This window comes from Mastomys coucha, unplaced genomic scaffold (assembly GCF_008632895.1).
Source record: "Mastomys coucha isolate ucsf_1 unplaced genomic scaffold, UCSF_Mcou_1 pScaffold21, whole genome shotgun sequence".
NCBI classification, from domain to species: domain Eukaryota; kingdom Metazoa; phylum Chordata; class Mammalia; order Rodentia; family Muridae; genus Mastomys; species Mastomys coucha.
This window is the reverse complement of record NW_022196904.1, coordinates 121,353,176-121,369,175: the sequence shown is the minus strand read 5'-3', so window position 1 is coordinate 121,369,175 and position 16,000 is coordinate 121,353,176. Positions and strand designations below refer to the sequence as shown.

Below are 16,000 nucleotides of genomic sequence, written 5' to 3'. Positions count from 1 at the left end.
ATGGAGGGGACAGGATGCTGATTCCTTGCTGCCTCCCTTTTGTCTTCCATATTTGGCATACCACCACATCCTAGGTACCGCCATTGCGTGCTTGTTTTAACTCCTTTGGTGAAAATGTTAAGTAGTTCTCAACTCTAGCCCTCCACTTATCTCTTTTCTACCTCTTGAGTAGGTGTGGCATCTTTTAAGTGGCCACTACCCAGGGGCAGTGGTAGTTGGTGTCTCTCTTCCTGTGTACACATTGAAGCAGGCAGGCATGGACAGAGCTTTCCATCCCACAGCCTCATGCCTCCTCCAGGAGCTTCCCTGCCTCAGGTTTTTCTCTGCTAATGTTAGGTCCCCTTGACCTTTCTGTCCTTCTCCGGACTTGCCTCAGGAGGCCGCCACACTGTCAGTGGCAACGCTGCCTTCAGTAACTCACTTCTTGGTTCCTGTAGGAATTGTCCGCCTGAGGGATGGACTACGAGACCGCTACCCTGTGGAAGATTACCTGGACCTCTTTGATTTGGCTGCACACCAGATCCATCAAGGACTGCAGGCTGCCTCTGCAGAGCAGCAGAGCAAGATGAATAAGATCGCTATTGGTAGGTATGGCTTCTTGGTAGCTTCAGGGGAGCTGGCAGAAGCAGACTTTTTGGGGTCCTGGTCCATGTTCTGGGGCCAGCACTGCTTCACCTGCAGAGTGATTGCAGGTGAGTCCCTTCCCACTCTGGCTGTCACTGTTAGCCCCCGGTAAACCAGTCATGCCATTTATACCGTTACTATAAACAGAAACATTTAATGAGCTTGCCTACTCCATGCAGACTCAAGGATGGTTAAAATGGCTTTTTAAGAGAGTTGCCATTTCTTTGTTTTTCCTTAAATTAGGCAGGTGTGCTTTCCCTCTTCTCACCATGCCCTGATTGGAGTTAGCTTCCTCATCAGCCACTGATTGGATGCCAGGGCTGCAGGAAGGAGGCAGCATCTCCTCTGGGTCTCAACGGAGCTCTGCCCTGCCACCCATGGGACGAGTCTCTGGATAACCCAAGTGCGTTTGAGCATTCAAAATGAAGTTGTTTGAGCAGCATGTGCACAGGACACAGAGGCAGGAGAATCTTGAGTTTGAGACTTGCATGGGCTCATTAGCAAGACACTGCCTCCACAAAACAAAACTAATCAAAGCTGAACAAATAGCTTCATTTGTCCATCCCTCAGGCAGACAATTCCTACAGGAACCAAATGTGAAAATTTAAACTGGGTGGTTGTAGCACCTTTTCATGCCTTTAATCCCAGCACTTGTGAGGCAGAGGCAAACAGATCTCTTGAGTTCAATGCCAGCCTGGTCTACAGAGTGAGTTCCAGGACAGCCAGGATTACACACACACACACACACACACACACACACACACACACAAACACACACACACACACACAAACCCCCATCTCAAAAAAAGTAGTTGTTTTAGATTAAATTTAGATATGTACATTTTGATACACACACACATGATGAATGATTACTGGAGCTTATCAAATTAGCATATTTGTTTTTTCATGGCACCCTCCCTGCATCCTTTGCATTTTTCTAAAATGGTGAGCATACCTGAAGCCCCCCTCAGCAAATGACAGCACACAGAGGGGCATTGCCATCTCCAGGCCTGACTGGGCTTTGGATGTTAGACTCATTTCACCCGAAAGAACACTTCATCAGATTCAGTTTGGGATGAGGCGTTTATCTCCAACGCCTTCTGAAAAGGAGAAATTGAATCATACGTTTCACTTAAATTCGTTCCCTGAGGCAATGATCTATTTTGTGTTCCTGGATCCATTACATTTTGATTCTCTAAATCCAATGAATCTCTCTGTGAGTAGGATGGATTGTGACCAGCCGCTTGGCTGAGGACCCTGTACCTGACTCTGAGGAGAATCTGGCTCCTACCAAAGCCCAGGGTGATCTGTAGATCGATTTAAAAAAAAAATAAGTAAAATCCCTGGGATCCACTAGGAATCTATCCTACCTACCCTCACACCTACAGTATGAATTGGTTGTTAGCTTTTTTTTTTTTTAATTTCAAACTCAGGGGTGTAAATACCCCATTTAATAAGTCTAATTAATATTTTTCTGAGACTCCCATACCATATGCCTCTGGGGAAATCTTAGGATCTATGAAAGAGCTAAAAATACTCCCCACAAAGCCAAGAAACAGACTTAGAAAATGAATGAGAGAGGAAAGCCTTCGCTTGGGTTCCTAATTATAGTTACTGCTATATTTCAAAAAGAACAAGAAATAAAAACGCCATGCTGATATTTACTCCAAGCCAGGCTTGGTGCTGTGTCTTAGGAGAGCCTCTTGGTGTGACAGGCAGTGTGGCGAAGCAGATGACAAGCTGGCATCTGGCTCTGCTTGTGTCACCAGCCAGCTCTGGGCCACGTGATAACTTAGGCCTTCGTTTTTCATCCGGTCTACAGGTCTGTAAGGTGGGATGATTGGAGCAGGTCAGGATCCTGCCTCTCCCAGCCCTGGGATGTGACTCAGCCCTTTTCAGATCTGCTTCCCAATGAAGGCCTTGGCAGAGGTCAAAGGATCACATCACCTTGGGTGATGGGCCATTGGTCAGAGGAGGTCCATCCTCTCAGCCATCTTGTCATCTGCTTCTCCACACTGCTGACAGGAGATGCTGTCAAGGGCCCAGGACTGAGGCAGCCAGGTTCTGTGGGGCTGGGGATGGTGAAAGGCCCTGCTCTGCCCGCAAGGTTTCTTGTTTCTGTCCACTCACTTGGTAGCTATTGGCTTCTGGAATTTCCGATTTCCTCTTAGAGGAGGCAGTGTACGCCTAACTTGTTTCTCTCATCTCTCCCCCGGTGCCAAGACAACTTGGGGGCAGGAATTAGACACCAAATGAATGAAGGCTGGGTGGACAGAGAGATGAAGAGAAGATGGACCAATGCCTGCATAGTTCTAGAAGCAGTTCCCTTTTGAAATCTGACAGAATTTATGGCAATTTTTTTTCAGACACTCCACTGGTAGTTCACATCTGGAGCAGGTTTGCCAAAGGATGTCTGAATGACTTGTCTTTTCTCTCTTTGTTACAAAAAAAAAAAAAAAAAAAAAAAAAAACCCTAAGAAAGGAAAGAGGGCTGGGATGGAAGTGTTCACACCTTGTTCCCATGACATGATTGGAAGCCAAGCAGGGCCCATGATCTTCACACATAACTATAATGTGCTTATCACTTACCAGGAAGGCTCATTTGGCTCAGACTGTCCCTGAATGAGTGGCATTTGGTACATGGTCTATGTCCAAGAATCATGTGTAGAGCTGACTGGATTGTTCATCTTGAAGCTGTGCTGGGGTAGTGGTGGCTTGGAAGGGATGGGAACCAGTAGTCCTCTGCCTAGGTCCTTGGAGTCCCTTTCCTTCCACATTTCTGCAGACAGTCACAAAGCCATAGAAGAGAAATTCGACTGGGAAGATGGCTTATTTGTAAGCACTTGTTGGACAAGCATAAGGACCTGAGTTTGGATTTCTGGCACTATGAGAAAGCTGAGCATGGCGATATGCTTCTACAATCCCAGTGATGGGAAGTAGAAGCAGAGGCATCCTAGGGCTTGCTGGACAGTCTGTCTAGGCAATTGGCAAGCTCTAGGCTCAGTGAGAGACCCAGATTCAAAAAAGATTGGGCAATAAAGGGAGTCATTCCTTGTTGTCTGGTCTCTATAAGCAGGTACACATATATGTGCACATAGCCATTCCTCCACCCTCCCACCCATACACCACCACCACCACCACCACAACAACAACTGGTTCAATTACCCAAGAGTCTGTGTTGTTTAAGTGCCTGTGTCTTGGCCATACTTCACATTTCCATCCTCCTGTGGGGCAGACTCTGATTAAACAGTGTTGGGCCCTGTTCATCCACCCAGCATGAAGTGCTTGCTGTATAAAGAGCAGGGGGTGAGGTATGGGCAGTAGACAGCTGGCCATTCAGGAAAGTGGGGGCTGAGGCTGAGACCCCTGGGCTTTTGGCAGTCTTCCTCTCATTTGGTCCTAGAGATTATGCCCATGACTAAATGTTATGGCTCCAAGGAAAGATAGATGTGAACTGCATCCAGCTTTCCGTTGAGGGTGAGCTTCCCCAAATGACTCTTTTCTCTTCCTGACACATTTTGAAGGAAACTTTCTAGTAGATTCTCAGTGGGGCCTTGAAATGCCACAGAGCTATGAGCTGCCAGCAAAGCTAAATATTGTGAAATTAAAGTCCTAGGTGTTAATAAAGGTTATATTTTTGTTCTTTCTGAGGGAAGAAGCTGGGGTTGAGGGTGGCTCCAGCAGGGATGGTGACCAGTTGTCCTCTTATCAGACCCTGAAGTCTCATCTGCCAGCAATGGCTGAGAAGCTTGCCTGTCATGGCTATTTAAGAGGAAGGCACAGGAGCCAGGCTTGGCCTCTGGCTCACAGTGGGAGCTCATAATCTATGGCCCAGCATCTGCTCTGTGTCTGTTTGCAGGAGAGGCCAGTGCCTCTACAATGTGGGATAACAATGCCTGGACCTTCTTCTATGACAACAGCACAGATGGAGAGCCACCGTTCCTGACCCAAGACTTCATCCATGCCTTTCAGCCTGAAGCCAAGCTCATTGTTATGCTCAGGGATCCTGTGGAGAGGTGAGTGTGTGTGTGTGTGGGGGGGGGGGGAGTTGCCATGTTTTGCATTTTTGTTGAAACAAAGAGGGTCCCCTTCCATCTCTTTGCAGGTAAGATTTGCCTGTTTAAGAAAAATAATAAACAAGCATAGCTTGTGTTACTGCTGCTTCTTACATAAATGTTATTCTTAGGGCAATCCTCTCTGCATTTAAACAAATTGTGGCCTACTCTCTCAGCAGTTTTGACTGTGGTCTGTGGGTGTTAGCCTCTGGGGGGGTGGAATCTAACCAAGTGATGAAGGATACAAGTGCTGTTAGGTTTGGGGGATATCCTTTGTGTCAGGGGTGTTGGGATTCTCTGTGTGCTCTGACTCCCAGAATTCCTTGTTTCTTCAGTTGGTGAGTCTCCCTCAGCTCTGAACATGTACCCCAGATTCTCTGGAAACCAAAGAAGGGGTATGTGACTGACAGGTTGCTCTGTGTCTCATAAGGTCGGGGCTTGCCCAGCTCCGAATGAGGCAGGGCTGGTGCAGTTGAACAGACAGTACCAGGGTAGTGATGTCATGAATGCAGTAAACTGCCGGGACATTTATGTCACTTAGTCTGCTGTGCCCTCTACATACTGTCACACCAGGAACGAGGGGTCTCCACTCAAGATGACCAGTCTAGGTCAGAACAGCTTAGCTTCCTATCTGTCTTGTGCACACCTTGTTCCCATTTATTCTCCCAAGCAGTATAATTCAATGTAATCATTTCAAACTCTGATAGCTACCTGCCACTTGCAGACAATGCCTACAGCCCTTTGTTCCTCATTTTCCATGTTTTCCTATGGGTTGAATTATGACCCCTGCCCCCAATGAGATAGGCTGAAATCCCAGGTCCTAGTAGCTTTATCTGGAAATTAGGCCTTCACAGATGAATTAGGGGATTTGGTGTGTGAAGGGATTGAAGGATGTGGCCACAAGCCTAAGGATGCCAAGGATTGCTGCATTTATTAAAAGCTCAGAGAGAGGCATGTAATCTCAGAAGAAGCCGGCCCTGGTAACACCTACATTTCACAAATCTAGCTTCCTGAGTGATGGCTGAAGAGCTTCTTGTCATGTGACAGTACTGTGTAGTACTTTGTTACCACGGCTCTAGGAAATGCCCATCTGATTTCTTCCTCAGATGGCTCCCTGGGCCTGACTTTAACTATTACTGTGCTATTGTAAAGGTAGTATGTAGCATCAGAAGCTATAAAGGAAGTGGCCCATGTATGATCTCCCATACACGGAACTATTAAGTTATGTGTTCTTGTGTATCCTTCCAGACTTCTTTCCTATCAGAAAAGCTATGTGTGTGCATCTTTGAGTGCAGTCTTGCAAATATGTAGTCTAGCTTCTCTCATGGCTGCCCAAGAGCATATGCTTGCCTCTTCCATTTGCTGAGCTGGATTTCCAAGTCCTCACGAGACTCCAGAAGGACTCCAGCTCTTCTTTAGAAGATTACTGGACAGAGGACGGACCATCTCTCTGGGGCCGTCTCCTGGGTCCACACCAAGGGGCAACCAATTCATGTTGTTCCCAAGGCAGCAATGTCTACTTTCTCTTCTAGACAGGAAGCTGACCCTCTTTTTATGGAGTGGGCTGGGTTTTTCTGGCCTAGACCAGCTGGGCTGGGGTACATTCCTAGGACAGCATTGCATAACTCTGCAAAAGACAGGCTTGAGGAAACTGACCCTCACCACCCGCTTAGGTGTTTTGACAGCTGCTACTTCTCCATCCCCCATGCCACCTCAGCCCAAGTTCTCTGGTAGAACATTCTTTCTGATCACTACATGCCTCCCTACTATCCTTCCCACTGCTTAGTTCTCAGCAAGGTCGGATAGTGGCCAGTTTCAAAGCCTGAGAACAGAGGCTTTGGCAAGCACTCTGGACAAACGAAGACTGAGCTGTCTGACTGGCTTCTGTGTGTACCAGGCCCAGAACTTGCCCACTGGAACTCCCAGGCTAGCTGGAGAGATAGATGTATTGCCACTGCTTATCATGGTCCTATAGCTAAAAGGGAGTAGGGGGAGAGACAGATACAGACAAGGAGAGAGACAGAGACAGACAGAGACAGACATACACACACACACAGAGAGAGAGAGAGAGAGAGAGAGAGAGAGAGAGAGAGAGAGAGAGAGAGAGAGAGAGAGAGGAGAAAACTTCCAAGTGCCAAGGACCCCTCAATTGGAGGAGCTGTTCCTGAGCTGGGTTTTGAAGAATGAGTAAGAGTTTGCCATACAAGCAAGGATGGAAGGTAATCCAAGGAGAAAACCACCCTGAGTAGAGGAGGTATCACATTTAGAGACATACACCTTCTTGCTGGAGATTGAGCCCCATAGTATCCTTTCCTGGTATTGTACCTCCAACTCTGAGGACAGAAGTGCCAGGAAATTGAGCCCTAGAACATCAGGACAACCATGGCCCAGACTTATGGCCGGAAGTAGGACTTGTTCTACCTCCTTTCGTGGCCAGCTGTGGACCGCCACCTTGCAGGAGGTTGGACTGGCCTGCTCTGTGTTTCCTTCTTGTCTGTTTTTTTAAAGGAACAAATGACCTCTGTCAGAAACTGAAGGTGAAAGCTTTCATCCTTTCTCGTCCTCAGCTTAGCACAAATATGTCATCAGCGAAAGCACTTCCTGAGCTCTGCTGGGTGCTGAGCTGTCTAGTGGCAAGCCACGATAGCGGTCCAGGGCTGCAGGTATCGACTGTCATGACTGGTGTGATAATTCTGGAGTGTGGAGTGGGGAGGGCAGGATGCCTAGTAGGCCTGTGTTAGGTGGGTGACCTGCAGTGTCAGGTAACTAGCAATGTGACAGACAAGCTGCTCCAATGTGTCACAACTCTTCCTGCCTACTTATTGTCTCAGAGTTTCTGGGGATCCCTCTGGGGATCAGTGGCTTCATCACTGAGTCTTCTGTTTCAGGGTTAAGGCATCTGTTAATGTTGGGGTCTCATCTTAAGGCTTGGGAGGGAGGCCGATTAGGTCCCACGCTCATTCACATGGTTGTGGCAGAGCTGGGTTTCTGTAGGGCTGTTGGAGCACAGGCCTCTGTTCTTTTCTGACTCAGCTGGAGGTGTCCCTCGATCCCTGGCCAGTAGGCTTTTCCAGCATGGCTAATGATGTCATCAAAGTAGCAAGGGAGAGGTTGGCTAGCAGGTCAGTTGTGATCAATTGCCAGTGTGTCATCCCAATACTGTTGCCGTATTTGTGTGCCACAGACAAATCCCCTGGTCCAGCCTCTCTCCTGGGTGCTTATTTCCCACCTGGTTTTTGGAAGCCTGTTACTCACCCTGTAGCCCAGAGAAGAGTAACTTCAACTTGATGTCAACTCCAGCGCCTGCGGGAGGCTGTCACGCTCAGGCATGCTCGTGCTGTGAGTTAGTGAGAGAGCAGCTGTTTGCGACTTCTTAAACATTACCAAACATATGCAACAGTGGGAAAGTTCGACTTTTGAAACCCATAGCTCATGGCCTATCTGGAGTGGCCAGCTCAGCTCCTTTCCTATCTCAGCCAGAAAGAATGATAAATATTGTGTGTTTAGGCTACTCTTGGAGAAACAAACACGAGAGTCCCTGTCCCCATTAGTGAAACTGGCTCCTGGGCCTTTGGCTTACTCTAGCTGTTCCCTGGCTTTGCCTTCTGCACATGGGAGATTCCCTGGGCTGATCCATGCCAGTTGGATATGTCCAAATTGTTCGTTTAGTTCTACAAGTCAGCTGAGGGGGAGGAGGGGCTGTTTGTCGTTTCTGATTCTCAGCCTTTGTTTCGGTTCATTGATTGAAGGCAGTGGGGTTGAAACGTGCTGGGGTTGGAGAAGGCTAATCCTAATGACTTTTAAGTTCCCAGAGAAAGACAGAAGCAGTAAATCCAACCCCCACCCTGGGGGAAGATAGAGGAATAATGAAGAAGTCTTGGAGTGGGGGGAGGTTCTAATGGCAGGGGCCTGGCCATGAATTCATGGTTTAAGTCTCTCTGTAAGAGACTGCAACAATTTAGAGCTAATGGATTCCTAGGCTAAATTGTCCACTTAATTAAAAAGAAGTCACCAAGAGACAAGCAGAAATTCCTTCACTTAATCCTTCTAGGGAATGGCCCACTCTTTCTCTCTTGTTTGTGAGAAAAGCTTGCTTCCTCATTCAGGGCTGCTCCCCCAGTCTCTGTGAGGCATGGCTCATGAGGAAGATGTCGACTCCCGTGCCCCTGTCACATTCTTCTTCTGTTCAAGGGACATTAGGAGAGGGACCGTGTACCATCTGTTATGGCTTTTATATGTCTACAGTTGTGTTTTTAATTCTGTGTAGTCATAGCACGATGCCCAGAACTGACCATCCAGGAACGATTGCTTTCCATATTTCATGATGATGGGTCTACAGGGAACCAGGACTCTACTCAATGTAGTAGCCTTCCATCTTGACCCTAATCCCTTGGGCCTTGAAGCCTGGAGAGCTGTGTTCTTCATCTGCTTATATAAACTGACTTTTTAGCGACTCTCTGGACTGGGCAAGTAATTAATCTACATATGGACTAGAAAGGGAAGGAGGCATTAGATGAAGCATTCCCATTCCTTTTTAATTGTTCATACTCACGGGGAGCACACAGTAACAGTGAGGCCAAGCATTTGGATAGGGATGTAGGCTTGATTGAGTCCCTGAAGTCTGCAGAATATGTGGAGGTATGCAGGCGGGAAGCAGCTTCTACCACTGAGTGTGTATACAGATGTGCAAGCGTATGGTGTGCCATAGGGACCACTCCCGGATACCCAAACAGCTTGCCTCCAGATCCTAACCCTGCCAGTCAAGGCTTTGCCACCAGAGGCAAGTAACTTAAGTGATCTGTGTCTTATTTCCTCATCAGTGAAATGGGGGAAGTGGGCTGTTATGTAATTAAATGCGTATGCATAACATTCACCCACCAAATGTTATTGAGCACCCTTGACACACTGAAGGCACTGTGTGGCTATGATGCTAAGCCATCCATATGCTTCATTGAGCCCATGGCTAGTGGGGCTGTGAGCACAGGCTTCAGTGAGGTCGGTTCCCCTGCTCATCTGAATGCTGTGCCTTGCCCTGCTCAGATCTTGTCTTACTGGAGCTTTGTCATCGGGTGAGAGGGGGAATGTGACACATGCACACATGAGGTGGATGGCTCTCCCATCTTATGTTCATGATGAGTAAGCAGCCATCACATCCAGGTCTCACAGAGCCAAGGATGTCTCTCCTGTGGTGGCTCCATCCTGGCATGGGCACTGAAGGCTGCTGTTGTATGAAACCGAGTTCAGCAAACCACTCTGTGAGGAGTGTAAAGACAGGAAAGGCAGAGAAAAGGTCTCTGATGCATCCCACAGAGGCATCAGCTGACTCCATAGTTTGTTGGAGAGACTGTGATCATCTTTCAGCATTGTCCCTGGTTGGGGAAGTTCTCATCCATTAGCCATTGGATGTGAATTCTTTGTGAATGAGGTGAGTCTTTCAGGTGAAGTGTGTGTGTGTGTGTGTGTGTGTGTGTGTGTGTGTGTGTGTGTGTGTGTAGGTAGGGGCTGTTCTGGTAAGAAAGGAGGAGAGATTTCTGGTTTTGCAAACTTTGTGTGAGCAGTAAAGACGAGGAGATGGGGGACTAAGCCTAGACTGGCTTTGATCCCTTGTTTAGCATCCAAGAGAGCAAAGTCTGAACTAGGGAAGGGACTGGCTCAGGGAAGCCCCCCAGTGACTGTGGCTGCAGATCTTTGACCTGAAGTAGGGATCACTTGCTGCTAAAATCTTCCTGCCACGTGGGCCTCTCCTGGCCTGGGAGCATTGGCTTCAGACCACTGAGCAGAAAGGAGCCATTTGCAGTAGCCATACCACAGAACAGACCATGTCTTTGTTGGGGTGCTGTGTGAAGACTATCTGGGGGTGACAAGCAGATGAGGGGCTACATCTTGTTATTGGAAGATAGACTTTGCGACTTGAATCCTTCAGCTTCCAAACTTTATTTTAAGGGTACATTTACCAGGCCATTGGCCATCCTGCTTATTCCCACAGAGACTGTTTGCGAAGGGCAATTCAGTGGGGACAGTAGAGGAAGCACCGTGGGGCAAGAAACATGTTTCTCTACCTGGAGGGATGGGAATGGGGGTGTGTGTGCTGGTGGGCTGGCATCTAGGAGTAGACTCTTGGTAGCTTGGGGGACTGCTCAGACTTGTCACACTTGGGACTATGTTGTAGGAAAGGTCAGTGCAAGTCAACCACTGGCTAGCTCTGGTGTGGTAGCCTCCTGTTCAAAATGAGGGTCCCATGCCCCAGACCTAGGCTGTCTTGGAGCCTCCTGATTTTGATAGGAAGGGTCATGTCAGAAGTCAATCAGTCCAGCTCACAGACACACAGCAAATCACAGTCTTCAATGTCTGGCTCCAACCCAGAAGTACGATGTTAGGCGGCTTCACCTGGGAAGGAAGTGGCTTCCCGTGGCTGCTCCGTGCGTGACTTCTCCATGGTTGACACCTATGCACAATCTCTGTCTGCCATCAGGATCATAAGTGGGTAGTAGTGAGAGGTCTTGTGTAAGCCCTGAGTTGCAGGCATGCTAGGAGTTCTTGTAATGTCACCAGAGGATTTGTCCCAATTCCATAAACTCTGGTATGATGGACACACTGGAAGATGCAGAGGTAGACACAAAACCCACTTCTGCTCAAGAAACCTCTGACTCCATGGGGGTAGGGAAAGGAAACCCATGTTCAGTATCCCTTCCTCCAAGGAAGAGGCTTGTATCACTGAGATATGGTACATCTCTTACCTAGATGTTCTTAACTGGATAACATGTGCCTTCTCTGTGTCACCTGTCTGTCCTAAAGTAACCCTAGACATTTCTCCAACCCGGCCTGGCCTGGTCTGTCTCATCATAGCTCTTGATGAAATGGTCACAGCTTGTAATTCTGGAAGACAGAGGAGCTCCTTATAAGCTACATTAAATGGCCAGAGTATTTTTTTCCCTTGTAGGAAAGATATCTATAATGATTACTGATGCACCATATCAGAGTCTGGGACAGATTCGTGATTAGAATATGGATGCTGGCAAATGAGGGCTGAAGCCAGCTGCTCTGGCATCCGTCTCCATGTCCCATTTACTGTGACCCTTCCATGACTACAACTCTGAGAGAGGGGTTGGAGAGTTATTTGGAAGATAAATGTGTGTCCACCTTTCGGGGGTTCTTGGGTAAGGCAATGCAGCCATCGGCGTGAGAGGATGTCAGATTGGTGGTGTGTGTGTGGAGGGGGTCGTGGAGCTGAGAGAGGAAACAGTGTTCTGGGGGAAGCCAGCTCAGGAGGGGGCAGGGCACCCAGTGGTAGCTAGACTAGTGTTGGCCTTGGACCCTTTTCCCAAAATGTATCTCTGAGAAGTCATGCACGGAGCAGCCATGGGAAGGAACATTCCCTCCCAGGTGAAGCCACGGAACATTGTACTTCTGGATTTGAGCCTGACATTGAAGGCTGTGGTTTGGTGTGTGCCTCTGAGCTGGACGGATGGAGTGACTTCTGACATGACCCTTCCTGTTAAAGTCAGTCGCTGCTCACTGGGTATCAAGCATGTTCCAGAATCAGATCATGTTGGTGGTTGTGCAACTGCATACTGACTCATCCACTGAGTCCTAGAGTGCATGGTTGTATCTGCCTATAAAAGGGTTAGGAGCAAAAACACTATAAAAAGAGAAAGCTACTGTAGAGGGAGGTTTCACCAAACTAGTGAGCTGGAGCCTGCATTTGCAGAGTACCCATATGGAGGGGAGGGTGATGAAGAGACTGGTTGTCATTAGGAACAAACAGTGCTGGTGGCTACAGAGCGATGCAAGCACCATTAGCCTGCCCGAGTGATAAGTGACCACAGCATGTGCCCATGTACGATGGGCTCCAGAACACCCATTTATTGCTGTTGTCATTTTTGTAGATGAGCATCGTGGCATGCCATGACACTCTGGCTTCTTTTTTTGTGACAATGGGCAGTGCCATTGCATGTGTCATTGTGTCTGTAGCTCTGTCACCTGTTGTAATTTTATACCAGTCTCCTGTGACTTATGAAGCACTTTTAGAACAAAATTGACTCTGTTTTTAAATCATCATGTACCTAAAGTGATAGAGACATTAAACAGTATCCTCGAACCATTGACTCAAATGGCTGGCGCCCACCGTGGTTAGCCACTGGTTTGTCTACTCCCCTAAGTTGAGAGAGACTGTAGAGCCTGTGGGCTTTGGGGCTGCTCAGACCTTAGTTTGTGTGACCTGGAGTGAGCCCCTGAACGTGTCTTAACTCTAGTTTTCTCTGTGATAGCGCTGTGGATCTCATGGGGTGACTGAATGTGGGGACAGAATGAGAACCTGTGAGCTATACCTCGCATGGAGCAAGTCCCCCATGAACGGTCGCAGGCTTGACATGGAGAGGATTTCTGGGGCTAACCTAATTTGGCCTTTGCAAAGCCTAAGGATTAACAATTGCTTTACTCCACCCACCCCCACCCTACCCCCATTGTGGAGTTTGTAAATCAGAGTCTTATATAAGGATGCCAACCAAGTGCTCAGACAGCCACACCCCAGCCCCAGATCCTATTTAACTGCCATCAGTATGCTGACCTCCAGTTGTCTAACTCAGAGCAGAGCCCCTTAACTGAGCAGCAATGGCACTGAGCTAGGTGCCCAGGTGTTATGTGATAAGGTATTGTCTCTCTCTGTGGGAATATGTGGTAATTTTAAGAGTAGCCCTCTTTTGCCCACCAACATACCCTTCTACCACCTCTCCTGGGGTTCCTCCACAAAACTGACAGGGCATGGCTGGCCTTCACACAGGCCCACGGTTACAGATCTGCACCAGCAGGCATCTAAAATAACCACAGCACAGAAGGCCTGGAATGTTCTTGGGCTTATATTTGGAATTGCCGTTGGAAACAATCTTGGCCAAATGTAACACCCATCTGTTCAGAGTGGTTTGAGACCAAGAGAATATGAGGTGGATCGCAGGTGGGGGCTGGGCAGCCTTGATACAGAGGGCTGGGGGCTTTCAGATCCCACTCCCCTGCTTGCCACTGCAAACCCCTCATCCCATTCAGTCTACTCTGCTGGACCCACTGCCCTCCTGGAGAAAATTCCCTTTTTGTGAAGCCCAGCTTCCCACCCACCGGTTTGTCCTCCAGGGGTTCAGAAGAGCAACCATTCTAATGAGTGTCTCCCTGCAGATACGCATCCTTGTCCTTGTACCATCTACACTCAGCCTGAGATTTTGGGTGTCCCTTTAGGTGTCTGATTGCCTGTGCCCTCCCCAGACTGTTGCTGCTGTTTTTGTAAGTGCACCCTCAGGTGGCATCTGTGTCCCTACAGTCCTGTGATGATTCATCCCGCTCTGTCTTCTACGTCACCACAGTGCTATTGATGTTCAAGGCGGAACACTGAATGTTTAGGTCTGTGGCCTTCCATTTTATGGTGCTACACTCCTGTGCCTGCTAGATACCTATTCTTGGTTTGTTTGCTGCCATATTCTGAGGGGCTCTAACTATCCAAGCAGCTTGTCACTCATCCATAGTCATGAGCCTTGTTAATGATTTGTCCTCGTTCTCTGGAGGACTCAACTCCTGCCTTGCCATGACCCCACCTCCTGGTTCCCTGATGGAAATATGGCCTCAGGACCAGTCCTTTCTGTGCATTTGGGACTGACGTTCAGGGTCTCTGGAGGAGAGTGGTACTGAATCAGACAACCCCTTCCCTGGGTTAGGGACTGCACGATTCTTCTAGGACTGCTCCAATAAATCATCTCACACTTAGTGGTTTAAAGCGACAGACATTTTCTTTCCTGGTATGGAGACTGGAAGTTAGAAATCAGGATGTCACAGGTTTGTACCCTTTGCTGGGTCTGAATCTGTCTGGCCCAGGCTTACAGCTTCTGGTGGTTTTCGGTGATCTTTGGTGTACTGTAATTGGCTACCAGAGTCCAATCTCTGCTCCTTTCACCTGGCTGTGAAAGTTGCCTCCATTACTTTAGAAGGTTAAAAGGTAGTTAGTATCATGGTTTGCCTCTGGGTACCTCAAATGTGCAAGGCTATGGGTACCCTAGAACCTTACCCAGGTGGGGTATAGGTAGGATGGAACATTGAACACATTCCAGTGTTTCCCCAGGGATTGCTTCCCCATCTCTGAAGAACTTCATGGAATCAGCAGGCTTTTTTTTTCCACCCAAGGATTGAAACGGGCTTTAATTACTCTTGTTTTATTTATGAATCAAATGTCTCTAAGAATTGTTATTACCATAGGGGGATAAATGTCAGATGGGAATCTTGGTCCAATGATTAGATTTTTCTGAGGGAGTTTACGTGGGTAGTTCTGTGGGCATCCTGAGTGAGGGTCAAGCTTGGGTGGATTACATGCAGGGCTGGCTGAGAGTTAGAACAGCTGGGCCTGTAATTTACTCTGGCACAGTTTCTTGAGTTGAGCCAAGAAACTATTGATTGCCAGAGATGCTAGGATTCATGTGAAACAGGAAGGGTACCCGATCATACACGTGAAGCAGGAAGGGTACCCCATCATACATGTGAAGCAGGAAGGGTACCCCATCATACACATGAAGCAGGAAGGGTACCCCATCATACATGTGAAGCAGGAAGGGTACTCCATCATACATGTGAAGCAGGAAGGGTACCCCATCATACATGTGAAGCAGGAAGGGTACCCCATCATACATGTGAAGCAAGAAGGGTACCCCATCATACATGTGAAGCAAGAAGGGTACCCCATCATACATGTGAAGCAGGAAGGGTACCCCATCATACACATGAAGCAGGAAGGGTACCCCATCATACATGTGAAGCAGGAAGGGTACCCCATCATACATGTGAAGCAGGAAGGGTACCCCATCATACAGATTTCCAAGTGTGTCCCTTAGTCGTGTGACTGACCTGTGTGCCGAGGTGCTAGCAAATATGATTACTAGCTGTGACTGAGTGCCTTGCAGGGCATGTTCTCATTCAAGTATAATAAATAGTTCAACCAATACTCGGGCCACAGTATTGGTTTAACTTGGGTGGATGTATGAACTCTAGGGATCATTCTGCTCATGGCTCATGAAAGCATGGAGCTCTGGGAGGCAAGTTGTTTTGAAAATAACGGTGTTTTTTTTTTTTTTTAAATTGGCATATGTATGTGTGCACATCCACATGCCAAAGTGTGCTTGTGAGGGCATAGGATAACTTTCCGGAGCTGGTTCTCTCCTTCTACCATGTGGGTCCTCTCAGAGTCCTTGCAGTCTCTAAGTCCAGCAGTGGAACGACCCAAGGGGAGGCAAGAATGAAACTCAGTTCAGTTTGACTCTAGTTAGCCATCACTGATTCAAACTTATGAAGTC

At 48.0% G+C, this 16,000-nt stretch overlaps 1 protein-coding gene across 3 annotated transcripts in view; it reads left to right on the top strand.

Moving 5' to 3' along the window:
* Chst15 (carbohydrate sulfotransferase 15) overlaps positions 1-16,000 on the top strand; it is an 83,752-nt gene that overhangs the window by 53,143 nt on the left and 14,609 nt on the right. For all 3 annotated transcript variants that reach the window (XM_031388592.1, XM_031388593.1, XM_031388594.1), the window contains exons 4-5: positions 438-584; positions 4,484-4,640. In XM_031388592.1, coding sequence (XP_031244452.1) covers positions 438-584; positions 4,484-4,640 — 304 coding nt within the window. The remainder of the gene's footprint in view (positions 1-437; positions 585-4,483; positions 4,641-16,000) is intronic.